The sequence below is a fragment of the Macrobrachium nipponense genome, chromosome 16, assembly GCF_015104395.2.
Source record: "Macrobrachium nipponense isolate FS-2020 chromosome 16, ASM1510439v2, whole genome shotgun sequence".
In the NCBI taxonomy this organism is placed as follows: Eukaryota; Metazoa; Arthropoda; class Malacostraca; order Decapoda; family Palaemonidae; genus Macrobrachium; species Macrobrachium nipponense.
In genome coordinates this window covers 214721-241681 of record NC_087209.1, presented here as the reverse complement: position 1 = coordinate 241681, position 26961 = coordinate 214721, and the positions used below count along the sequence as shown (strand labels likewise).

At 42.3% G+C, this 26961-nt stretch overlaps 1 protein-coding gene across 1 annotated transcript; it reads left to right on the top strand.

Annotated features, from left to right (window-relative positions):
* Positions 1-366: 366 nt before the first annotated feature.
* Positions 367-26316, top strand: LOC135195489 (cyclic nucleotide-gated cation channel beta-1-like). The gene is made up of 19 exons (XM_064221701.1): positions 367-571; positions 2535-2692; positions 4190-4326; positions 5398-5574; positions 5796-6058; positions 6979-7065; positions 8965-9152; positions 14412-14553; positions 14953-15112; positions 15482-15663; positions 16269-16432; positions 16548-16649; positions 17370-17481; positions 19205-19389; positions 19626-19719; positions 22083-22300; positions 22504-23515; positions 23745-23882; positions 24387-26316. Exons 1-19 carry the CDS (start codon positions 518-520, stop codon positions 24552-24554), a joined length of 3741 nt encoding a protein of 1246 aa, XP_064077771.1. The 5' UTR covers positions 367-517; the 3' UTR covers positions 24555-26316.
* Positions 26317-26961: the final 645 nt, after the last annotated feature.

Genomic DNA, 26961 nt, shown 5'->3' with positions numbered 1-26961 from the left:
TCTCCTTTCACCCAGGCGGAGGCGTAGGTTCGGGCGGGAAGATCGTCCCTGTCGGCCTAGACGGCACCGTCCGGCAGAGCGCTCAGGGTGGTGGTCCTCCACCAGCCCGCCTCAGCGTCTCGCCCCGCCCGCGATCCAGCCCGTGCATCGGCCGCCGGCGGCACACGCGAGTCACGCCCCTTCCCGCGCCCTCGGCCAGCCAACAGCAGCAGCAGCAGCCCCAGGAGTCGCCGCCCTTGCAACAGACGCAGACACTGCTCTCGCGGGTGGCCGAGGAGATACGGGAGTCGTGCCGGGCCGTGGCTTCGTCCTCCACGCCGAGCAAGCTCCCCAAATGGAGCCGGGAGAGGCGGAAGGTGAGTCACTTCAAGGGCGCCAAGGGCGCCGATGACGAGGAGGTGGTTTACGCTCTTCCTGCCGCTGCTGCCTCTCCAGGGGCACCGGCTCCGAATCCTCAGGTTCCTCTGCTCCCGCCCCCTGGCCTACTGCTGCTGCTACGCCGCTCGACAAGGAGCCCATGGAGCTGGCGACCTCGACCCCCTCGAGGCACGGGTCCTACCCGAATCCTAAGGTATGGAGGGCGGAAACTTATAAATGTGATTTGATTTTATTGTTTATTTATTTTTTTAGTTTTTATTTACATTTTTAAAATATTTGTATTCTAATTTATATATTATGTTTTATTTATTTAATTTTTATTTATTTATTTATCTTTCATTTATTTCTATCTTTTTATTTATCTTTCACTTTTTTATTTTTTATATTAACTTTTATTTATTTTTATCTCTATTTATTTGCTTATTTTTATGTATCTATTCATTTGGTTGTTTATCTATGCATTCATTTATTTATCTATTTACTTATTTAAATATCTATTTATTTATTCTTATTTATTTACTTATTTATTTCTACGAACGACTGCACACATTTGTGATCACTAAAGATTAATATGGCTTATCACAATCTGTCTGCAACCTCTCTCTCTCTTTTTCTCTCCCTTTTGCTTTTCTGTTCTTATCTCATCCAGAGGCGGATGATGGGCATCTCAAAGTCCATATTTAGTACAGGTTCGGATAAACCAAGAGAATACGAGAACAGAGAAGTTTTGGGACTTAGACCCACCGGAAATGCAAAAAAAATAAAAAATAAAAAATAATAATAATAATAAAAATAAAAAAACGCCTCGGGACATTATTGTTTTATGGTTTATATTTATACAGATTTTATTTATTTGAGAATACAAAAGTTTTGGTTTATAGCCATGGACAGTATATAAGTATTTTTTGAATTTTCATGCCAAGGAATATTCCTCTTTGTAGAGATAACTGTTAAATATTAAAGAGCCCGCTAGACGAAACTTGAAATTCGGTGTTAAAATACTTTAGAACCTTAGTTATATTCTTTTAGATTGCTGTAAAAAAAGCTTTTAAGTTTTATATATATATATATATATATATATATATATATATATATATATATATATATATATATATTGGAACATTCTTCGTTATAGAGCAAAACATGAAAGACCCCAGCAGAAACTTGATAATATTTGGTGTTGAAAGAACATTAAATTACCGCTGTTATGTATAAAATCTTCAATTAGTTATGCTTTTCCAAGTTGTTGCTGGTCTAGATGATGAAACTATTTATTTTCAATATTCGCAAGAATTTTCGCATAGTTCCATCGAGCATAATTGTACACGGTATGCACGCAAGTTCTTCCACAGCTAAATGCGAATATCTACTGAATTACCTGCTTCGTAAGAATAAAAAAGGAAGTTCTAGTACGAGTTATAGTCTTTTAGACCAGATAGGGGGTTAGCGCCGACAGTGCACCACCTCTCGCTGTGTAGTATCGTCGGCATTACTTACTAAATAAAAAAAAATCAGCTATTTATTTTAGTTTTTGTTTATTTTATTTTTTTATTTGTTAGATGTTTTTCAACCCTTTTTTTCCTCAAAATGTATTTTATGACAGAAATACTATTGATTTATCTTTTAAGTTTCCAGTTATGGCCTCAAGTATGAAGTACTTGCAATTCTTTTTATCAAAATAAATAGATGCAGCACAGTTATGCTTAAGTCTTTATTAACCTCCAACCCATATTTTTCAATTTGTTTGCTTTCAAATTTTAAAAAATAAAAAAAAGATTTAAAAAATCATGATTTTTAATGAAAAAAATCAATGTTTTAATCACTTGATTAAATCAAACTGATTTAATCAAGTGATTAAATCATTGATTTTTTTCATTAAAAAATAATGCTTCGGTCCATAGCTGCAACCCCCTTTCATTCCTTTTACTTTACCGCCATTCATATTCTTTCTTCCATCTTACTTTCCCACCTTCTCTTAACAATTTTCCCCCCGTTACGTCTTTGAAACCTTTTATTAAACTCAAATTTCTCCTCGGCACTGAATGACGTTATCGTAGGTCTCAGCGCTTAGCCTGCGACGTAAATTGTATATATTTCATGATATAATAGATTTCTGGTAGATATTTAACTGCACGACCTCCTCCTACCACCTGCAGGAGCACAAGAGCCCCCTTTGGGGCGGCAGCAGCCCTTGGTCCGGCGCTGGCATGTACACAGTTCCTACCATAAATATAGCCTCTGACAGCAGCACTCCGTCGCTCCACAAGAAATGGCGGCCTTACTGCGCATCGTCTGCCAGCGAGAAAAGCGAATGGTGAGTCAATCTGTGTTTTTTTAGAGGGGGAGCCGTTTCAGAGGCTAATCCCTATACTCATATCCCCCACTACTATAGTAGATTCACATCAACCGTGCATTTGATGTCTAGGCCAGTCCCTGACGACGCTCCTAATTGGCTGTTCATAAGCCAATCACGGGGCTGGGGACTCTCAGTCTCTCTCGAGAGTTCACACGGATAGTATCTATATTCCACCTCTCCTGAGGGATACATCTTTCAAACGTACTTCAGGAGAGATGGCACATACATCCTGCCTAAGTGAACTCTCGAGAGATACTGAGAGTTTCCAGCCCTGTCATTGGCTTATCAACAGCCAATCAGGAGCGTCGTAAGGGACTGGCCTAGACATCAAATGCACGGTTGATGTGAATATACCATACTATACTACTACTACTACTACTACTCTACTACTGCTGCTGCTGCTGCTACTACTACTAACTATCTACTAGCTACTGCTACATGCCTACTACTACTACTCACTACTACTGCTACTACTACCTATTATAAATCCCGTTGGAGAGTCTGGCAGAGTGTTTTTCCTCAGGTGCGTGGGCAAATAGGTTGGGAATGGTATTACTCCCAGTGGGGATTTGGTCACTCAATATTAGCTGAATTGGGAATTCATAAATTCGTAATGTACCTGATACAATGAACTTGGAATTGACAAAGAAAAAAATGGATAACAAATGTTGCTATGAAAATCTTTCGACAAAGTAGCAGGAATTTGTCTCTAGTCTCTGGCCCCAGCACGAAATCCTGACCACGCCCTGTTTTTTTTATATTTTTATATTTTTTATTTCTTCATTTTTTGCAGTGTTGAACACCAATGCTAAACTTATAAGATACCGAATAAAAGCATAATAGTAAAAATATAGCTTAGATTTTAATTGCTAAAAAAGAGAATGAGCATTTTTTTTTTTTTCGACAAAGCTTCATTAGGCACACCTGCTCACGGTGTATTTGCAACCTCGTAAAATAGTCAGTAGTTCTGTTGCAGCCATTGGTGCGTTATCCCGTGTCAGTTAATCTGACCATATTGTGATCACAGCCTATGGTAGATTCACATCAACCGTGCATTTGATGTCTGTGCCCGTCCCTTACGAACGCTCCTGACTGGCTGTTGATAAGCCAATCGCAGGGCTGGAAACTCTCAGTCTCTCTCGAGAGTTCACATGGGTAGGATCTATATTCCACCTCTCCTGAGGGATCTATGTCTTTCAGACGTATCCCTCAGGAGAGGAGGAACCTACATCCTGCCTATGTGAACTCTCTCGAAAGACTGAGAGTTTCCAGCCCTGTGATTGGCTTATCAACAGCCAATCAGGAGCGTCGTAAGGGACGGGCATAGACATCCAATGCACGGTTGATGTGAATCTACTATAGTAGTACCCTTCCGACGATTATGATTATTACTCCTACAACCATCAACTCCCAACATTCAGATAATGTGAGGTTACCTTTTCTTTGGTCCAACAGCAACACGACCTTAGAGCACAGTCGGTACGTCACCGAGAGGATCCACCATCTGGTCACAGCCTTCAGTCAGCGCGCTAGCAGAGTCAAGGCCCAGATTACCCAGCCGCCCACGCCCTCGACGGAGCTCTCAGACGGAGGTGGGTGCTTTTTTTCAGTTGCTTCGAGTTTCAGAGGTTAATAGGATGGTCAGGCTAGTGTCCTGATGTTGCCCAGGGGTCGTAGATAACAGCCCTGAAGAAAAAAATCATATCTGTTGATCAGATTGCACTATGGGTCCCCTGCATCGGCAGAAATTGAGAAAAAATTGTTCTTGAGAGGTATTTACCTGATAAGGGCCATATCATGACTGGGACTTTTTTATTATTATTATAATTATTTTCCGTATTTTGTCATGCTGGGAAGATGATACATTATTATTATTATTATTATTATTATTATTATTATTATTATCATTATTATTATTATTATTGGAGAAACAAATCCACAGTTATGCATGGGTACATATTGTTCAAAAATAAATCTCTAGAGAGAGCTTTGGGGAATCTGTTCGGTTGCCTTATTCCCGAAAGCCCTTATTCGTATGAAACAGCCCCACAGGGCCCATTGCCTTGAAGTTCGACCAGCTTCCGAAGAATATGACATTCTTTTGAAAAAAAATCCCACAAAACAAAGAAATGCTTCTGTGTAGTCCACCAATACAAATTGGTGCTGCTTTGGCGGAAGCTCTGTTATTAATTAATATAATAATTTGTCGACCACATAACAAGCTAAAGTAGCACCTATAAATTAACTTTTATTTTCTTCATTGTTTTTCAAAAAACAAAGTCGACAGCTGAGTCATAAATAGTGCTTCTGTCGATGATCTGGTAATGCCGGTTTTAGCTTCTAACTTTCTTTCTACGAACCTCCACGATTCTAGGCTCCTGGTTGGTTGGTTGGTTGGTTCCTGGTTCTTAAGCACTCACTCCACAAACACAGTTGCGGGCACACTACATTGTTTAGGAGGTGCAAAGCTTTATTCCCTTAATTATTTACTTTACTCATTATTTAGTTTAACCTGACTTTATGTTACTCCGAACTGTTTATTTTAATTCATCTCTATTATCCCTTTTTCGCAACAAAATTGAGCCTGTAAAATTACAGATATTTTTAATTTAGATACAGTTTTAAGTCTTCTTCTCTAACCTTTCTTCTTCTTGTCCGAAAAGGAGAAGAGGACCCGCCCAAACCCCGTCAGCGCCTGGACTCGATGGTGGGCGAGCCCAAATCGAGATCTGCCTCCCCGAACGACTTGGTTGGAATTAGCTCCAGGAAGGCTTGGCTCATGAAGAAGTTCCGGCTGCTTAAGAAGTCCCTGACGTTCCCCACGGGGATGGAGCCCCAGAGTAAGTCGCTTTGTTGAATGAAGGATCTCCTGTTTCGGGAGAGAGAGAGAGAGAGAGAGAGAGAGAGAGAGAGAGAGAGAGAGAGAGAGAGAGAGAGGACACAACTGGCTAAGTATATACTTGATTCCATCCAAATACGTTGGGTGAGTAAACGAATAAACACGTTTCATCTAGATAGACAAAATCACTAACGATAAAAACGAACCCATCTCCTTCTGCAGGCACTCTGTACCTCTGGTGGCTCTTCGTCGTGTCCATCGTGTTCGTGTACAACGCGTGTGTTATCCCTCTGCGGACGGTCTTCAGCGAGTACCAACACGCGGGCAACTTGGCCTACTGGCTGGCAACCGATTACGTCAGCGACCTCGTCTACGTCACGGATATCATCTTGTTCAAGTCTCGTATCAAGTACATAGAAAACGGGTTTTGGGTCGGCACTCCCAAGAGGATGAGGAAACACTACATCAAGTCGTCGAAGTTTCTCGTGAGTGTCTCCTTAGAGGAGTCAGGTACTTGGTTAGGTTAATTCGGTGGGTTATAGATAAGCTCTTTCAGCTTAGTTCTAACTAATTCCCCAACTTCTGTAGCTTTATACATTGCTCAAGTTTCCTGATCTCTTTCAAGGACGTAACCCTCAGATGACTCCTGTGATGATGTGTCCTTGGATAAGTTAAGTTGTTAGGTTAGGTTACGTTTGGCTCTTCCAGCTTAAATAGCTAGCTAAGCTATAGTAGATTCACATCAACTGTGCATTTGACGTCTTGGCCAATCCCTTACGACGCTCCTGATTGGCTGTTGATAAGCCAATCACAGGGCTGGAAACTCTTGGTCTCTCTCGAGAGTTCACAGATGCAGGATGTATGTTCCATCTCTCCTGAGACCAACCCTGTCATTGGCTTATCATCAGCCAATCAGGAGCGTCGTAAGGGACTGGCCTAGACGTCAAATGCACGGCTGATGTAAATCTACTATAGCTGTGCAGCTTCTCAATCCTTAGATCTAGTTTTCAGCTATCTTTGAAAGACACACCCTTCAGGAAGCTTCACAGAGCTCCAATTTTAAGTTTTCTTTTAAGGACAAATCCTTCAGGATGCTCCTGTGAGAGTCAAGGGGTGTGTCCCTTTGTTCTTTATGATCTACTTTGCGATGATAAAAGTAGAAGCAGTCCCCGGACTCAGGGTGCTTCCCTCATGGCGCTGTTAACCTGCTTTATGGCGCTGTAACCCGGACTTACAGAGCTGTTGCAATTTATTTCCATTATAATTATAATTATGATGATTCAGGTTTAGGCAATTTTCTACTTACAACGCCCTGCCGGAAACAGAACCCCCGCCGTAACCCGGAAGTAATTATGTTAATGGGATTCTAAACTGATTGTATTATTATCATTATTATTCATTTCAGTTTGACGTGCTCTCGCTTCTGCCTCTAGACCTGCTCTACATCCAGTTCGGCCCCATTTCCGTCTTCAGACTTCCACGGTTTCTGAAGGTAAGAAAATAATGGATGATTAACATTTTGATGAGTAAAGCTTGAGAATTGTGATTCTTCTACTGGTTCCATTCACCTCTTCACTTCGTTGTTACCTCCGATTTCTGGAAAAGGGTTTTCTACAGAAAGAATTGACTCAAAAAGTTCGAATCCTTTTAGGGTACGAAGAGTTTCTTCCATTTTCTTCCTCATAGAATGTAAGGCTTGCAGTGGAAAAGCCTATGCAAAAAAAGTATGAGGAAATCGAGAAGTCATCAGGTTATGGTGGCTGTTGATAATGTATATTATGTTTTTTTAACTGAAAATCTGGAAATCCTAAAGAAAATGTGTCACAAAATGTACCCAGCAGATTTATATCCAGATTGATGAGAATATAATCCTTTCTTTAATTAAGAAATACTTTAAACAAACAAATAGAAGTCACAAAGTAATAAAACGAGACCTTTTTTGGTAGAAGTTGAGGCCGCAAGGAAAAAGACACCTGAATTTGGCAAAACTTGGTGAAAAAATGTCGAATAAGCCCAGAGAGGCCCCTGACTTGAAATTCAAGCTTCCAGACAATATGGTGTTCATTTGCAAGGAATGACAGAATGTAATAGGAAATAAGGAAATTACAGATCAGTTACTGGGAAAGGAAAAATTGATGAAGAAACGGTAAATAAGTAAATGAATAGAAACAGATAACATGTGATTTAAAAACAAATATGAAAGGGATCGACCATTTGACAGAATTTACAAAATCTGTAGAAACATGTAGTTTGCCAAGTAAGAGCATGTTTTCGTGTTTGTGTTTCTTCAGATTCTGAAGAACCGTCTAGTCTGCTAAATAAAAACATATTTGTGTGTGTGTGTGTGTTTTTGTTTTTTACAGTTTCAGGAACTGTGTTGTCTACTAAAAATGCTGCGTGTTTTTCGTGCTTTTTCGTAGATCTACAACTGAAGAACCATGTCATCTGCCTAATAAAAAAAATAGTTTTTTTTATTCTAAAATATCTGGATAAGTGGATAGTCTGCTGACTCAAAACAACGTGTTTTTGTATGTTTTTTTTCCAGATCCAAACTTTCGGGATTTCTGCTGTTTAAAAACACGTGCTTTTGTTGTTTTTGTTTTCAGATCCACACTTTGGGGAGTTCTGCTCAATAAAAACAAGTGTTTCTGTGTTGTTTTTACCAGATCCACACTTTTTGGGAATTCTGCTTAATAAAAACACGTATTTTTGTTTTGTTTTTACCAGATCCACACATTTTGGGAATTCTGCTAAATAGAAATACGTGTTTTTTTTCCAGATCCACACTTTATGGGAGTTCTTCTAAATAAAAACCCTTTTTTTTCAAGATCCACATTTTTTGGGGAGTTCTGCTAAATAAAAACCCTTTATTTCCCAGATCCACACTTTTTGGGAGTTCTATTAAATAAAAACACAATTTTTTTTATCAGATCCGCACTTTTGGGGGTTCTGTTAAATAAAACATTTTTTTTTTGTTGTTTTTTTTTTTCTGCTGAATAAAAACTTTTTTTTTCCAGATCCACACTTTTTAAGTGTGTTAAATAAAAACGTTTTTTTCTGATAAATAAAAACATTTTTTTTCCTTTCCCACACCTTTTGGGAGTTCTGTTAAATAAAAACATGTTTTTATCTGCTAAATAAAAACACCTTTTTTTTCAGATCCACACGTTTTGGGAGTTCTGTTAAATAAAAACTTGTTTTTTTTTCTGCTGAATATAAAATTTCTTTTTTTTTTTCAGATCCACATTTTTGTTTTGGGAGTTCCTGTTAAATGAAACTTGTTTTTTTTTTTTTTCTGCTGAATAAAAACTTTTTTTCAGATCCACACCTTTTGGGAGTTCTGTTAAATAAAAACTTGTTTTTTTTCTGCTGAATAAAAACTTTTTTTCAGATCCACACCTTTTGGGAGTTCTTCAACCGCCTGGACACTGTCTTATCGTCTCCCCACGCCGTCAGGGTGGTGCGGACAGTCATGAACATGCTGTACCTCATCCACCTCAACACCTGCGCCTACTACGGCTTCTCCAAGCTGGAGGGCATCGGCTCCAATCAGTGGGTCTTCCAGGGAATCGGGAACGCGTGAGTAGGACTCGGGGAACACTGGGTTTCCTCCCCCTTTCTTTTGGGTTTCTTTCGGGTTGCTTTTGGGTTTCCTCTGGTGTTCCTCTGGGTTTCTTTTGGGTTTGTTGTGGTTTTTTGTCTTTATCTCTTATTTTTTTCTTGTTTTATTTTTGTTTCTGCTCCGTTATGTAAAGACTTGAGAGAGAGAGAGAGAGAGAGAGAGAGAGAGAGAGAGAGAGAGAGAGAGAGAGAGAAAGAGAGAGAGAGAGGGATTCAAAAGGGAATTTTTTAGAAAAATATGTTTGAGTGAGAGAGAGATAGGCATAATTTATATCAAAATATGTTTATGTAAATTGTGTTTGACTGAGAGAGAGAGAGAGAGAGAGAGAGAGAGAGAGAGAGAGAGAGAGAGAGAGAGTCTCAAGGGGAAAGGCAAAATCTTTTAGAAAAAATTGTTTGCGTGTGTGTGTGTGTGTGTGTGAATACCCAGAATTTTACTTTGCATAATTATTATACCAAGTATCTCCTATTCTCAAAGTAGCCTTTTCACTTTGAAAGTGAAAAGGCGAACAATTGCACCCTGTCGCAAAACCCAGAGATTTGTTTTACTTGGTTTACAAATATTATAATTTTAACTTGAATAGGTGTGATAGTCTTTCGGTAACTTGTCTTCCCAGATATCTTGTTATAGTTTATAGTGGTTTTATGCTAATACAAATAGAAGCATTCGTTGTTACCAATCTAATAGAAGCATTCATTGTTACCATTCTAACAGAAGCATTTGTAAGAGGTTGAACCTCCGACATCGGCGTTGCCTCGGGCCATCTGGTGGAGCGATCGATTACCGTCAGGAGGTACCTGGCGCCTTCCGACGGGGGCAGGGGGCCAACGACGTCTATGTGGATGTGGCCGAATCTTCGTTTCGGCTGCGGAAATTTCCCCACGCCTGATTCCGTGTGCCGACTGATTTTGCTAGTTTGGCAAGGCACGCAGGTCCTGGCCCACTCGAGGGAGTCCTTCCGAATTCCATGCCAGACGAACTTCTCCGTCAGGAGGCGCACCGTCGTCCGGCCCGAGGGGTGCGAGAGTCCGTGTATGACGTCGAACACGGCTTTCTTCGGGAGGCTGGGATCAGCGGGCGCGGGCGGCCCGTGCTGATGTTGCAGAGGAGCGTCATGCCTGCGGGTCCGAAAGGCACGTCTTCCCACTTGAGGGCGGTGATAGCAGTGCGGTATGCGGCAGTCTCCGGGTCGGCAGCCTGTTCCCGGGCGAGGTCTTCGTAGTCGACCCCGAGACGCACGGCGTTGATTTCTATCCTCGATAGGGCGTCTGCCACGGGGTTCTTCTCGCCAGGCACGTACTGGATGGTGCAAACCGAACTCTGCGATGGCTGCTAGGTGCCTCTGTTGTCTCGCTGACCAAGCGTCGCCCGCCTTGGTGAAGGCGTGTACCAAAGGGAGGTGGTCCGTCCTGATCGTAAAGGGGAGCCCTCGAGGAGGTAGCGGAAATGTCGCACTGCTTGGTACACTGCCAGGAGTTCGCGGTCGAACGTGCTGTACCTCGTCTCGGCGGCTGATAGTTTTTTGCTGTAGAAGGCGAGTGGGCTGGGGCTCTGGACCACCTGCTCGAGGACAGCCCCGCAGGCGACGTTGCTGGCGTCGGTGGTGAGGCGTAAAGGTGCAGCAGGGTGTCTTGGTGGCATAATGTCGCCGCTCTGGCGAGGGCCCTCTTCGTCTCGTTGAAAGCCTTCTCTTGTTCGGCCTCCCACGTTAGGGCCTTTGGTTTCCCTTTCAGGACCTGTGTTAGAGGGAGGACATGGTGCGGGCGGCGAGGGGGATGAATCGGCGGTAGTAATTGACCATTCCGATGAACTCCTGCAGGGACTTGACCGTGGTTGGTTTGGGAACTTCTGCACCACGCCTACCTTCGAGGCCATGGGGCGCACGCCCGTCGCGGAGATCTCGTGTCCAGCCGAGGAAGTCCACCTTCTCGGCGCCGAAGGTGCATTTGTCGAAACGGACGACCAGCCCGTTTTCCTGCAGGCGCTTCACAGGACCGCTCGGACGTGATGTAGGTGCTCCTCCAAGGACCTGGAAAAAATCAAGATATCGTCGACGTAGCAGACGCAGAAGGGCAGGTCCCCCAGGATGCTGTCCATCAGGCGCTGGAAGGTGGCCCCTGCATTCCTCAGGCCGAAGGTTGAGTAATGGAACACGAAGGAGCCAAAAGGCGTGATGATGGCAGTCTTGGGGACATCCTCGGGTGCACTGGAACCTGGAAATAGGATTTTAAGAGGTCCATTTTTGTGAAGACCTTCGCCCCATGAAGGGCCCCTGTCAAATCCTGCATGTTTGGCAAGGGGTATTGGTCGGGGATTGTAACGAGGTTGAGTCTTCTGTAGTCTCCGCAGGGCCTCCAGGTGCCGTCAGGTTTCTGTACCATGTGCATGGGGCGACGCCCAAGGGCTCGATGCTTTCTTGCAGATGCCCATCCGTTCCATCTCCGAGAACGCCTGCTTCGCCTCCTGGAGGCGGCCTGGAGGGAGTCGTCGGAACTTCGCGTGTGTCGGGGGGCCTGTGGTGGCTATGTGGTGGAATATCCCGTGCTTGGGCGGCGTCCCTGCCGCCTGACGAAGTTCCGGCTTGAAGACTTCGGGGAACTCCTGCAGGAGGTTGCCGTATCCTTGTGGGGGGCGATGGTACAAATTGTAGGGCGGGCGCCCGGGCCTGCTGCTAGTGGAAGGGAAAGGCATGTCCCCGTGTCGAGGAGGCGTTTGCGGCCCACGTCCACCAGGAGGCCGTTCTGCGCCAGGAAATCTGCCCCCAGTAGCGGGATCCTGACGTCCGCGATTGTGAATTCCCAGACGTAGTTTCGCCCCAAGATGGATATCTCGAGGGGCTTCGTGCCGTAGGAACGGATGGGGGTCCCGTTTGCGGCGACGAGGGAGGTTGTTTTGTCGGGCTCGCGGCTACGGTCTTTTCCTGACGGCGGGAATATCGAGTGCATTGCCCCCGTATCTACCAACATCCTCCGGCCGGAGATCGCGTCGCGGACGTAGAACCCTACGGTGTGTGGTTCCGACGCGGCCGTTGCCACGGGCGGCCTTGGTTTTGTTTGCCGTCGTCGTTTTTTGACTGTTGGAAGGTGCAGGGCTTTCGCACCTCCTGGCGAATCTCCCGAACCTCCGGTGGAAGCGGCACCAGGAGTTTTCACCTCGCTGCGTGTGGGAGGACTTCCCTTGGGATACGGCGCCAATCTCTTGCGTTGGGTCGTCGTCGTCTTCTTCCTTCTCTGCGGCCAGGCACACGGAGGATCGGGGGGGGGCGGCGAGCTTCGCGGCATTGTTTGACAACGTCAGCTTCTTTGCCTTTTCTAGTAGTTCGTCGTCCTCTAGGGTGTACGCGTCGGTCAGCTGCTTTCGGACGTCCGGCTCGAGTTGCCGCAGGAATATTTCGCGGCTCAGGCTGATCTCTACCTTTTTTCCGTCGGGGGGGGCCTATTTCGGGCAGACGGACGCCCATCCCATCACAGTGTCCCAGGCATCTTGGGTGTCGGCGCCGCGCATGGGGTTCGCGGACTAAGTCGCGCGGGCGGCCCTTTCAGCGAATAGGCACGGGAATAGGCCTGTCAAGCAGCCTTTCTTTGTAATTCTCGTCGAGCGTGACAAGTCCGATTCGTGCTCGACCGGTCAGCCAGTTAGATCTCGGCCGAGCACCTCTGTCGGAGAGCCGCTGCGACGAGGTCAGCCTGCAGCACTTTGTTTGTGAGCCCCGCGATCCGGAATTGCCCTTCGGCTCGGAAGAACCAGGAAAACGGGTCAGCCGTTGTGAAGGGGGGCAATTTGACAGCTTGAGCGGCCGCTGTGTCAGAGTCCGTCGCTGGGGCGGGGGAGGCCCGGGTTTCCCGCGAGGTTTCCCGCGAGGTACTGTTTGCGCCCATTGTCCTCTCTCACAAAAACGGTCGACAGAGTCGTGAATGGCGGGCCAAACCGTTTGAGGAAACGCCTGAACACACCTTGGGCAGGTATGCCGTATTTAGTCCGTTAGAGGCGTTGGTTTTTTCCACGGTAGGAGCTTTCAGAGATCTATACTGAGGCGCCGTATGAGTCCGTTAAAGATCTCTGAAGGTGAGCGGCGGTAGTGAGTCCCTTAATGGCTGAGCCAAAACCGCTTGGGTCACCGTCCAAACCGGGAGGTCACCAGTTGTAAGAGGTTGACAAAGAGGCAGGTAGAAGTGTACTGATTTTTATTACAGTCAAGGGAAAAAATATAAATATACAGCATGCGGACTGGAAATGTGGTCACCGACCCGCGAGAGAGTAAAAGTGGGTCGGCGAGACCCGATTTGTGTTTCTTGAGAGACATAAAGTACAAAATATACAAGTACACAATATGTGGTTATATAAGCTTTATACACTGACGGAAAGCCCGCTGAATGCTTTCTCAGGGGGAAGTGAGAACAACGCGAATGATGAATTATGTACAGAGAAAATTATGAATAAGCGTTGTCCTTACACATTCATTGTTACCTATCTAATTGGAGCATTCATTGTTACCAATCTAATAGAAGCATTCATTGGCATTCAATGTTACCTATAATAGAAGCATTCACTGTTATCTATCTAATAGAGTTGTTACCAATCTATCGGTCAAGAGACTCTCAATTTAAACCAAGTGAACAGTAATGCTCGAGATAGCTTGAGTGTTGGTAAAGACAGCGAGTTCACAAATGCAAGAATCATAATGAGAAATGCTGATAGTACTACTCACTGGGTTTCCTTATTTATAACCAGGCCTAAAAGCCATTCCTGTTTCGTATCTGTGTAATATGACAGATTATCTTACGTAAGACTGGACGATGTTATCTGCGATTACAAAGATGGGGCGATATCTCTCTCTCTTTCTCTCTCCTACTCATTTTGCACTGAAAATCCAGAGCTGGTTGTTCTCTCTCTCTCTCTCTCTCTCTCTCTCTCTCTCTCTCTCTCTCTCTCTCTCTCTCTCTTCTATTTTAATGGATACTGGACAGATATACCTGTCTCAAACCAGATTGAAAACCCTGTATCATATTACCATCAAACCTCTGTGTTTTATTTGTCTTAAACTAGAAAGAATTAGGCCTATCCGATTTTTTCAAGATAAAAATACCGAATTAGGCCTAACCGGGCGTTTAAAATGTGAAAATACTGAGCATTATTATACCTAATGTCCTTGTTTTACCTAAAGAAGGTAGCTGCGTCGCCAGATAACGTCCTAAAATCAATCACTCAATCCGCAGGTACATCCGATGCTTCTACTTCGCCACCAAGACTGCAACCAGCATCGGCAAGAACCCGAAGCCGGAGAACGAGGCGGAGTACGTCTACATGACCTGGTCTTGGCTCATGGGCGTGTTCGTGTTCGCCTTGCTCATCGGTCAGGTCTGTCGCTGGTTTTGATTGTTATTGGGGGATATATGTATAGAATGTTAGGCCAAAAACCAAGCGCTGAAACTCAAATTGACAGTAAATATGCTGCAAGGTGTACCAGAAGGAAAAGCAGTTGCACTATGAAACAGGTGCTAGGAGAGGCTGGAAAGTAAGATGGAAGAAAGAGAATTTGAGCATATAAGTACAATAAAAGGAATGAAAGAGCTGCAGGTTGAATTGATATTAAACAAATACTGGATATTGAAGGTAACTCTGTTATTGGGACTGATGGAGGTGTGTCAACTCCGAGTCCTCTCGCTGGTTTGCTATCAGTCCGCTAGGCCTAGGCCGTGCCGCGCGTTTAACTGACCATTGCTTCGTATTAAACTGACCTTTCCTCTTGCAACGCAGATTCGGGACATCTTGGCAACCGCCACCCGCAATCAGAATGAGTTCCGGTACGTGATGGATCAGACCCAGGCCTATGTTAGTCGGCTAAACGTCCCGCCATTGCTGCAAGAGAGAGTTCGCCAGTGGTTTACTTATACGTGGCAGATGCAGAAGACGCTAGGTAAGTCCAGGTGTCCTGTTCTTATGTTTAGTTTCTTTTTTCTCGTTGATTAATTCTTTTCCGTGAAATATGATTAGTTTCACGGTCATAAATAAAGACCTGTTTTGTTATTATGACTCTGAAGTAGGGCTTTACCTTGATAATTTGTTCATAAACTTCATTTTATCCAGACGACATGAAATGTCTCGAGTCGCGTTAGGTACTAGGTCTAGATAACCTAGTCTCACGTTTAATTTCCTTTTTCGTTGTTCATTTATGTTTTTTGCGAAGTTTTTAGTTTATATAGTCATAAATGAAGACCTGCTTAGCCATTTATAATATACAAGTGGACCTTTACCTTTATAATTTGTTCATAATCTTTTAATGCAGACGAAATGAAATGCCTGCAATCCCTGCCGAAGAAGATGAGGACCGACATAGCCATCAACGTCCACATCCAGACTCTGTCGAAGGTGCAGCTGTTCCAGGATTGTGATAAAGCCCTGCTCAGAGATTTGGTCCTGAAGCTATACCCTGTTCTGTATCTGCCTGGAGACTTCGTTTGTAAAAAGGTAAGTAACTTAGAAGCAGTTCTACAGAGGTGCAGAAGTAGCCCAACTGGACTGTAGAAGCAGTACTACAGAGGTGTAGGAGTAGCCCTACTGGACTGTAGAAGTAGAGTACTTTTGAGGTGTTTTTCGTTGAGCAATAGTTTAACTTTTACTTATGTCATATCCTAAGCTATTCTCTTGATTAAATCAACACTGTTAACATTAAATTCCATTAAAATTATTTAAAAAAAACAAGCGATATCAAAGCACTAGTAGATGCTCACTCTGAACAGAGTAAAAGGTTGTAAATTACATCATTCTTTCATTTAACATGATCAGCAGGTCACTCTCCTAGGCTCAACGAAGGTTGGATCCAAAAGATTTGTCCTTATAGCAACTTGAAGGCAATATTAGGGAAGCAGGATAGCTTATGTAGGAAGGGGAGCCAAAAGGAACAGGCAAAAAGTCAATGACAAAAGCCAGGACAGCTGTTGTAAGCTTAGTGATACAGTGTTGCCAATCAATAAGCATTATCCTTGAAGGAGAAATCGGTCAGTTGTACATTTTGAATATATCCTGCTTATGTTTCGCGTCCTCGGTTGAAATTCCTATACTGTACTCAACAGGGTGAAGTGGGCAAGGAGATGTACATCGTGCAGACAGGTCAGGTCATGGTCATGGGAGGGGAGAAGGGAGACGTCGTGTTGGCAACTCTGGGAGAGGGAAGCGTCTTTGGCGAGATCTCGCTCCTGGCTTTGGCGGGAGGCAACCGGAGAACAGCCAATGTCAAGTAAGTGAAATATCTCTATCTCTTTCTCTCTCTTTGCTTAAATATGTAGTACACATGTGCACACAGGCCACTTATCCTCCACTTTCTCAGCTAATTATTCCTTTCGTTCAAACAGGTCACGCGGTTTCAGCAACTTGTTTGTACTGAGCAAGTCTGACCTTCAGGCTACCATCAAGGATTACCCAGAGGCTCAGGAAATACTGAAGAAGAAGGCGAAGTTAGTATTCCTCAAGTTTTCGGTAACTTTCTAGGTATACAAATATGCCATTTAACCTGTTCTAGACTTATCCAGTTAGGTAAGGTCTTTGTCCTGATACCCTGGTAGTACCACAGGTATCCCAGATATATTCACTGTATGTGTAGTCAGCCACTGTACTTTGGACAAGGCTGATTAGAAGTACGATGTAATTCATATAACCTATTTTAGTCCATTATTATAATATAATATCAGGGGTTCTTAACCTTTTGATGACTCCAGACCTCCAATGAATTGCCCAGTAGGGTTCCATACTCCCTTTGCTTGAGTCCACTTACGTCCTATTTGTTGACAGTATAACATAATATACTTAGTTTAATCCATAGAACATACAAGAAAATCAAAAGCATTTATAGTGTTATATAGATATTTATATACAAAATGTACCTATGTATAGATTGACAAATTAAAATCAACTATATACAAATATCCAGAGATCAAGTCCCATACCCCAGCATGTGGTTATACCCACAAGAGGTATGGATAACCCCTGTTATATACTATGTATTCATTGTAGATATAAGTGTGTAGACTTCTATCGTAGCATGGTACCTCCAGAAGGCTTAACTTCGCTTGGTAAGTCACGTTGATTTCAGCCAGCTGCTTGATGATTAATCGAAATCGGCAGAGCTGGCGTGACATCTCGCATCACTCACATTTCTTCTTCTTCTTCTCCAAAAGGAAGCTGATCAGGCAGAACGAAGCTCGTGAGAAGAAGGAGGCCAAGGAAGACGAGAACATCATCATCAAGTCGAGGGAGGGGACGCCCAAACTCCTGCACACGGTGTTGCAGGTGAGAAGTCCTTGCCTTAGAAGTCCTTGCCTTCCTTGAGATTTTTAGACTTAGGGTCTGAAGGGTTTATTATTGTGACCTGGTAGCCCTACCTACCGTTACGACATAAAAGGCTCTGTTGACCAGTAGGTCGCCAGAACACCATAATCCTTCAGGCTATAGTAGATTCACATCAACCGTGCATTTGATGTCTAGGCCAGTCCCTTACGACGCTCCTGATAAATCACTTGAACTGATAAACATTAAGCCACAACGAACGCTACCTCCTTGAGGCCTATCAGGTTGTTGTAAGCTTCAACCAGCTATAGTAGATTCACATCAACTTGTGCAATTGATGTGTAGGCCAGTCCCTTACGATGCTCCTGATTGGCTGTTGATAAGCCAATCATAGGGCTGGAGACTCTCAGTCTCTCGAGAGAGTTCACATAGGCAGCATCTGTGTTCCGAGCCTTCCTGAGGGATACTTTTGAAAGGAGAGGTGGAACATACATCCTACCTCTGTGAACTCTCTCGAGAGACTGAGAGTTTCCAGCCCTGTGATTGGCTTATCAACAGCCAATCAGGAGCATCGTAAGGGACTGGCCTAGACATCAAATGCACAGTTGATGTGAATCTACTATAGCTGGTTGAAGCTTACAACAACCTGATAGGCCTCAAAGGAGGTAGCGTTCGTTGTGGCTTAATGTTTATCAGTTCAAGTGATTTATCAACACTTGTTAATGTATTGTCCCTCAGTTTGGTGTTTCTCTTTTTACACTAATGCTTTTTTTATACAAACATCTGGAGTTTGTAAATCAGTAGGAGGATTCTATTGGTAGTAAATCACTCACAATATTTCATTGTTTGTAATCTTAAGACTCTGTTATCTCACAATCAATATTTTATTGTTTGTAAATCACTCTCAAGACTCTATTATCTGTAAATAATTTGGCAAGATTCTTGTTTACAAACCGCTAGTAAGATTAGATTTTTTGTAAATCACTTATCAAGAGCCTGATGTTTGTAAGGTTTTTTGATAATGACGTGAAAGAACAAATATTGTTTGGAACTGACTATGGCCTAGGAGAACATTCCCCTATTTTAGATAAATCGCATGTCATCTTTATATTCTGCATTTACGTAAAGTTTTCTGCGAAAGAAAACTATTGAGATGACTTTGATTGTCCGTCGGCACTTTTTCTGTCCGCCCTCAGACTATACTGAGACTACAGGGCTGCAAATTGTTATGTTGATTAGCCACCCTCCAATCATCAAACCTACCAAATTGCAGCCCTCTAGCCTCAGTAGGTTTTGTTTTATTTAAGGTTGAAGTTAACCTTGTTTGACCTTGTTTCTTTTCATCGGTTTTGACTGTCCGCCGGCACTTTTTCTTTCCACCCTCAGACTATACTGAGGCTACAGGGCTGCAAATTGCTACGTTGATCATCCACCCTCCAATCATCAAACATACCAAATTGCAGCCCTCTTGCCTCAGTAGTTTTTATTTTATTTAAGGTTAAAGTTATCCATAATCGTGCGTCTGACAACGATATAGGACAGCCCGCCACCGTGGGGTGGTTAAAATTTTAGCCATAATTGCAACAATATAGGACATGCCACCACCGTGGGGTGGTTAAATCTTCATGGACTGCGGCTTATACAGCATTATACCGAGACCACCGAAAGATAGATCTATTATCTGTGGCCTTGTTTTATTTATTTATTTTTTTTTTTCTCAAAACAGGTGGTTCGACCAGACTCCTACACGGCCAGCCTCATCCGTCGTTCGTCTCGCACCATCTCGCGATCGACGATGGACATCCCTTCGTCGATATCCTTGTCTCCCGGGGGCATGTGGTCCTGGACGCCCTCGCCCAGGTTTCACCAGTCCTCTGTGTCTTTGGAGGTTCCTACGAGGAGCAGTAGGAGGTGAGTTGTTTCTCTCTCTCTCTCACTACAATGCAGGTTTGTCTCCACCTGTGAGATCTCTGCAGAGAGAGAGAGAGAGAGATTCAAGTACCTATAAATATCCTAAGATTCACCTGCCTGCCATTTTTAACAATAATTATATTCACAAGCACGCGCAGTGACGACTTGCGTTAATAATTAATCAATTTCTCTTCCGTTTTCTGATTATTTTCTTTCCGTTTTCTGCAATTTGACAGGTCTTCCCTGGAGGTGCCGCCAAGTAGTAGCAGTCGAACAATGATAGCCAAGACGAGCTTGTCTGAATCCCTCCCCGAGGAGGACGAGGAAGAGGTAAGAAGGGCTTCTGGTGCCTCGTGGGAAGTGCAGAACGGCCTCTGGTTGAGTTTATCAAAGTATTATACCATAATTAGATCAGATTTGAGAGGGTTCTCAATGCTCCTCCTGAAGTATCCCTCGCGATGAGCAATGTGTAGATTTCATTCGCTAAGGTTTCCGGTCATTCGTCTCCATATAAAGCTCTGCTGGTTTGTTATCGGTTTTTAATTATGCTAATTTGTTGTCAGTTTTTATTTCTAGAACGTAAAGTAATTTGTTCTCGGTTTTTATTTCTAGAATATACTGCTTACAGAACTTATATAATTTGTTGTCGGTTTTTATTTATAGAACGTAAATTAATTTGTTATCGGTTTTTATTTATAGAACATACTATTTATAGAACCTAGGGTCATTTGTTGTCGGTTTTTATTTATAGAACCTATACTAATTTGTTGTGGGTTTTATTTATAGAACCTATACTAATTTATTGTCGGTTTTTATTTATAGAACCTATAGTCTTTTCTTATCGGTTTGTATTTATAGAAACTATCTAATTTCTTGTACTAATTTCTTGTCAGTTTTTATTTATAGAACCTATACTAATTTATTGTTAGTTTTTATTTAAAGAACCTATACTATACTAATTTCTTGTCGGTTTTTATTTATAGAACTTATACTAATTTGTTGTCGGATTTAATTTATAAAACCTATAGTAATTTATTGTCGGTTTTTATTTATAGAACCTATACTAATTTCTTATCAGTTTGTATTTATAGAACCTATAGTAATTTATTGTCTGTTTTTATTTATAGAACCTATAGTAATTTATTGTCAGTTTTTATTTATAAAACCTATACTAATTTCTTGTTGGATTTTATTTATTGAACCTATAGTAATTTATTGTCGGTTTTTATTTATAGAACCTATAGTAATTTATTGTCGGTTTTTATTTATAGAACCTATACTAATTTATTGTTAATTTTTATTTATAGAACCTATACTAATTTATTGTCGGTTTTTATTTGTAGAACCTATAGTAATTTATTGTCAATTTTTATTTATAGAACCTATAGTAATTTCTTGTGTTTTTATTTATAGAACCTATAGTAATTTCATATCAGTTTGTATTTATAGAACCTATACTAATTTATTGTCGGTTTTTATCTATAGAACCTATAGTAATTTATTGTTGGTTTTTGTTTATAGAACCTATGCTAATTTGTTGTTGGTTTTTTTTATAGAACATATGCTGTAATTTTATGTTTTGCTGGGTGGGTTTATAGGGATTGAAATAAATACAAAAAATGTTTATGTAGGGTGCCACGCCTGCAACTCTGCCACGCCCATTAACCTGAAACTAAATACTGATAAATCAAGACCAACTAAATGATAGCAAGTTCATTATAATTTTAATAATTTACGTAAAAGTTTAGCGAATTCCTCATTTCATTTGATATCAACTTAACGTATTTACAGGAGTCAAATGTAGAATTCAAATCAATCGTGCTTGCTATTTTTATAATGACATCGAGGTTAATTTATGTCGTTTTATAGTAGATAACTATCTCTCAGAAATTTCCTACCCCTTTTTAGTTTTCTGTAAAAAGAAGCAAACTATTGAGATAGCTTTTTGTCTGTCCGCCCTCAGATCTTAAAGACTACTGAGGCTAGAGGGCTGCAAACTGGTATGTTGATCATCCACCCTCAAATCATCAAACATACCAAATTGCAGCCCTCTAACCTCAGCAGTTTTTTTTATTTTATTTAAGGTTAAAGTTTGGCTGAAAGTTTCTTGGGCCGCGGCTCATATAGTTTTGTATGCTGTAGAGAAAACTCCGGCGTATTTTCCATAAACCTTTAAACCAAAATCATAAAACAAGAGGTATGTTAAAATTATAACACCTAAAACAGGCTGAAAGGTTTAAACCACAAGGCCTCACGAAAGTGAACTTTTAGTGCCAATTAGTCAGCCATTCTTATGTCCTTGTTTAGTGTAAAGTGTAGACCTAACGGAAAGAAAAAACCCTTATCTTTTATCTTGTTTAGTCTAGACTTAATGTCGAAAAGAAAGCTTGACTTTCTCTAACTTGTTTAGTCTAGATCAGATAAAAAAAGGAAAGAATTTCTTTCTGTAATTTGTTTAGTCTAGAGACCTAATGTATAAAAAAAAGTAAGCTGCACTTCCTTTTACTTGTTTAGTCTAGGCCTAATATAAAAAAGAAAGCTTTTCTTTTTTATGTTAGGACTAATGTGAAAGCTTTAGGACTAATATGATAGCTTTGCTCTCTCTAACATGTTTAGTATGGATTAAAAACCTTTACTTTAACGTGTTTAGTCTGGACCCGCTATAAGAACAAGGTTTTCATCTTTTCCAACAGTTTCTGGTGGTCGAAACGTCCGAAATGAGTGAGGACCCCGATGACCGCCCTCTGGGGAGTCCCGCCAGTCACCGGTCCATTGCTCTCCACCTCCGTTCGAGGTCTGGCTCTCCGCACTCCGTCTTTTCGCATACGCCCCCTCCTTCGGTAGTGTCCACGCCGAATTCGGAGCTCTTCTATCAGCAGCAGAGCGTCCTGGCCAGCTTCGAGATGAACAAGTAGGTTATAGCATGTTCAGCAAAGGTCATCAGACATTTAAAAATTGTTTTTGCTTGGTCATATGGGACTAATAGATTACGCATAATGTTCAAGAAAGCTTAGTACTAATGGCATTGATAATACAGCTTCATCTCTGTTCATTCTTCCATTATTTATACGTTTAATTCAGTGACTCACTTTATCAACTGTTGTTCCCCTGCAGACCACAACAGGAGGCTTACAATTTCACCCAGGGTTACGACATTCACGAGAGTCCGCTACCCAAAAGCCAGATCTGTTCTGACGTGAGGTCTATGGCCGGCAGCCCGACTAGGTCTAATTCCAGCCACTCAAGATACTCCACAACGTCACTCACTCGGCAACAAAACGTCATGGTTCCCGAAGGAAGTCTAGAACCATTACTAAAATCCCCAGACTTTCACTCGTCTGAGTCTCCCACGAGTGAACTCGAAATCTCGCACTCGAGATACGTAAGCCTTGGCGAGGCCGCCAATCGTCCCTCCTCCGGGGAGACCAAAGACCTGCTGAGCGACGGCGCTGGAAAGAGTCAGTTTCCAGGGAAGCGACCTGCATCAAGGACCCCAACCTCTGGTTCACTCACTCAGAATGACGTCAACCCTTCGGTTCCAGATGACGCAGGCAGGCAGGATGATCCTACGCAGCAGACGACCTGGAAGAAAGCGAAGGTCACTGGAAACAAGAGCGCGGATTCTTTCACTGGGTCTAGGGTTAACGAGAGAAATCCCTCCGGTCGGAGCACCGCCAGCAGTAAAGGAAGCAGGTCCTCCCGATCTGCTGGAACAAGCAGGAGTCGAAACAGCGCGAATTCCGCGGGAAGCAAGACGCCCACTCCTGGGAGCTCTGGCAGGAACACCTACAGAGGGGAACCTCCCAGTGACGTTCCCGCCAGTGCGCAAGATTCGAACGAAGTGGTTAACGCCAACCACACCCAACCAAATCAAAATAATAATAACGCTTCGCTCCAGTCGAGGCCTTCGTCCAGTGAACAAATGCAACCGAGGAATCCTCACCAGAGACCACTCAAGAGTGCTGGAAACTCTTTGGTTAATCACACGGATAGACCGTGTAGCAGTGGTTCGAGACTGTCCCCTCGAGGTCTGGTAGACCCAAGCTACGGAAATAACGTCCCCGGTGGAGACGTCGGTTCCACTTTTGCTGTTAACGCAGCATCCGTGGACGACATCATGTACCAGGTAAAACAAAAGAAGTACCTTTAATCAGGTCATTTTCAAAATATTTTTTCTGTCTGCTTGATCTAATTAGAATTAGAACGGAGTCAAGTTTTGTATTTACTCCCTGGTATCTCAAGGAAATCATGATATCGGACGATTTCTATCTTTATAACCGAGTAAATAATTACATAAAAACTGTAATCCCTTCCAACGGACTACTTATGACTGCCGCCCCTCTGTCTCCCCCCAGTTTGGCATCGGTACCGGTGACGGAGGCACCGGGAAGGACCAGGACAGGTTAAACTGTGCGCCTACCTTCGAATACCCGAGCGACAGGGATTCCTACGAACTCTTCTTCAACGAACTTTCGAAGGCTATACCAGATAAGGTTGGTGTTCTGTTTATTTTCTGTGTGAGTGTGTGTGTGTGGTGTCAAGTTGCGTACATACCATGAGCTGCAATGCTCATCGGAGCCTTTCATTCATTCAGTCATATGCTTGGGTAGCTCTCTCTCTCTCTCTCTCTCTCTCTCTCTCTCTCTCTCTCTCTCTCTCTCTCTCTCTCTCTCTCTCTCTCTCAGGCTTTTATTGGTTATTTCAACGAAATTGTAAGGCTGTGTAGGCTACTGACCGAGAAAGAGTTAATTCATTTCCCAAGTAATTATTGTTTTATCTAAAATAAAATAAAAAATTAAAATCATATCAGTGGACAAAATGGCAGTATGTTTCAATCTTGTTTCTTCTAATCAGCATTTGCGAACCAATACCATTATTGATCGGGTACGACTTTTCAAATTCACAAGAAAATAGGCGGGAAAAAGAATGCAAATAAACTGTCATTTTTATTTTCAACTCTCTCACCTTCCTCCTAAACACGGCCTCCTGCTTTCCAGACATCGAGTCCTACGCCGCGCTACTCGTCGGCGTCCCTCGTGAATCCTGCGTCCCCCAACAGCCTGACATCCTCCAGGATCTACTGCTCGGCCATCGTGCATCGGGAATGCACCCCCTCCCCGGAAACCTCGCCCTCTCCTTTCGACGCCAAGGAATCCCGCCTCTGAGCGGCTGCTACTGCTTCTTCTTCTCGAATATCAAAATAGACTGTAGGCTCTCTTGTTTATTTATTCATTCATTTATTCGTTCTGGCATTCGGATAGGATGTTGCATGGCTTAGCGCAGTGGTTCTCAACCTGGGCGTGGGTGGTAGGGTGGGGGGAGTCATAAATTTCCAGGGGCTATGGGGACGCGAGTCCTGTGGAAACATTGAACATTCTCTATATTCGTTTTCCTTCTAACAAGAGTGCGGAACTAATATTCAGAATTTTATGAACAAATGCAAAGGTGTCGCCTTATAACGATAGTTTCCTATAGTTTACTCTAGTTGTACTCGTTCGGATATAAGTATGTTCGGATCCATGTATATTTAGGAAGCTGCCTTTTCCGCGTTCGTTGCTCTCAAGAACAAATGCAGAAACAGGATGAATGTTGAAGGGGGCTTACGCTGAGCACTCTGTGGCATTCAACCAAGCATTCAAGATTAGGTAGCTATGGAAGCAGTGTCAAGTATCTCACTAATTCATTCCCAAAAGAGTAGAAACACCTCTCTCTCTCTCTCTCTCTTTTACTTTCCTTTAAATCTGGGAGGGAATTTTACTTATAGATGCAAGGGGGCGTGATAATAAAAAGGTTGAGAACCACGTTAGTGTTTGAGCTATGTTCCCCAGGAGCGTATCAACAATATAGGCCTAACGAGAACCTGTTTAGTCTGACTTGAAAATGAAGAGATAGTTACTAATTCAACAACAGTCGTCAGCTACTTTTTATTTTAGCATAATATTGAGCATAATGAAGCCTTTATTAAATACATCAACTTTCATCAATATTTCCTGGAGTTGCTCGCTTGTGTAATTACATAATTTACGTTTGAAAATCAAAGCCTCTATAGAGCGAACACATTTCTATAAGATTTCTTCAGATTATTGTTCTGTCCTTTACAATGCATCTTTAAAATCATTATTTTTCAGTTATTCTGTTTTTTGGCAGCAAAATAGTAATGTTTTCAGTAATGCCACAATAATAATATTTAGTAATGACAATTTCAAGTAATGATTCTAAGTAAAGACACGAGTTTCAGTTACTGACTCTTAGTAAAGACAGTCTAGTAATGTCTCTGAGTAATGACAGATTTTCAAGTAATGTTCCTTTGTAATGAGGTTCAAGTCAAGACTTAGTTATGACGCAGATTTGCCTTGCTTAATTAATACATGATTTTGTCGGGAACTGTGAGTGACATGCCTTTATGCGATGACACGCATTTACCCTGACGAAAGTGGGAAGTTATTTTTTTTATTTCTGGTTCGTAATGATAATTCTGTTCAATGTTTATTTACGCTGATATACTTGTCATGTTAATTTTCTACTTCTGTACCTCCTCTTTGTAATCTTTTCCTGTAAATGTCGCGTAACGTTGATTCTTTTTAGCCTTTTTTTTATTTTGTGTGGTAATATATGGCAACTCAGCTTCCTCTCCTGAAGAGAATTAAGTAGCAACCGGTTGAAGACTCTCTTTAGTACTAAAAGGTCATATATAGATAAACTATCCAGAACTGTTTATATATATATATTATTGTAAAATATAAACTATATCAAGAAATATATATATCTACATAGAAAATTATTTTCGTAAAGATGTATTCTTGCATGAAGTATTAATAGATCACACTACGTCATTTTTTAGATGGAATATACATAATATCCTAGAGAATTTACCTGGAGTGGTGTAATATAATAAAATAAAGGTATACGTCACTTGTTTCTCTCATCATCCTTTTTAACATGTTTTGTTGTTAGTGATGAGAGAGAGAGATCAAACCTAGTACTAGGTCCGGTGATGTAGTCACGTATATAAATACAAAAGAAGAAACAATCCCACGAACAAATTACAAGTATTACCCGGTAATCGTCGCTTCCCGAAAGTACTTCCGGAATAAATGGAAGTCGCCTAGGTAATGTGACGAGGAGTGAATAATGAATGGATGGAGAAATCAGTCATGCAGGAAAGGCATGGTGTCTAGCATAGCCTGGCGCTGCCTGGCGGTTAGTGACGTAATCTCCTCCACCCGCCCTCGGTGCCTAGACCATTCATCCCTGCGAGTGAGATTATCTTAATTATGATTATTATAATTATATATTACAATTATATTATTCACTTACATTTATATGGTACATGTCCAGTTGACTGTTAGCTAACAGCTCACGTAATATTTGCTGATTGATATGTATACGCGCATGCATTCGTATAGCACTTAAGAACCGCTCTTTTCCAGATGAGCGTTCACAGACTAAAATATTTATCTGTAAATTAAAAGTGAGGAGATAATGTAGAGCCAAAATGAGGGAAGGTATAGCAAAGTATATTGTGATATACACAAATGAGAGGAGGTAGGTATAGCAAAGTATATCGTGATA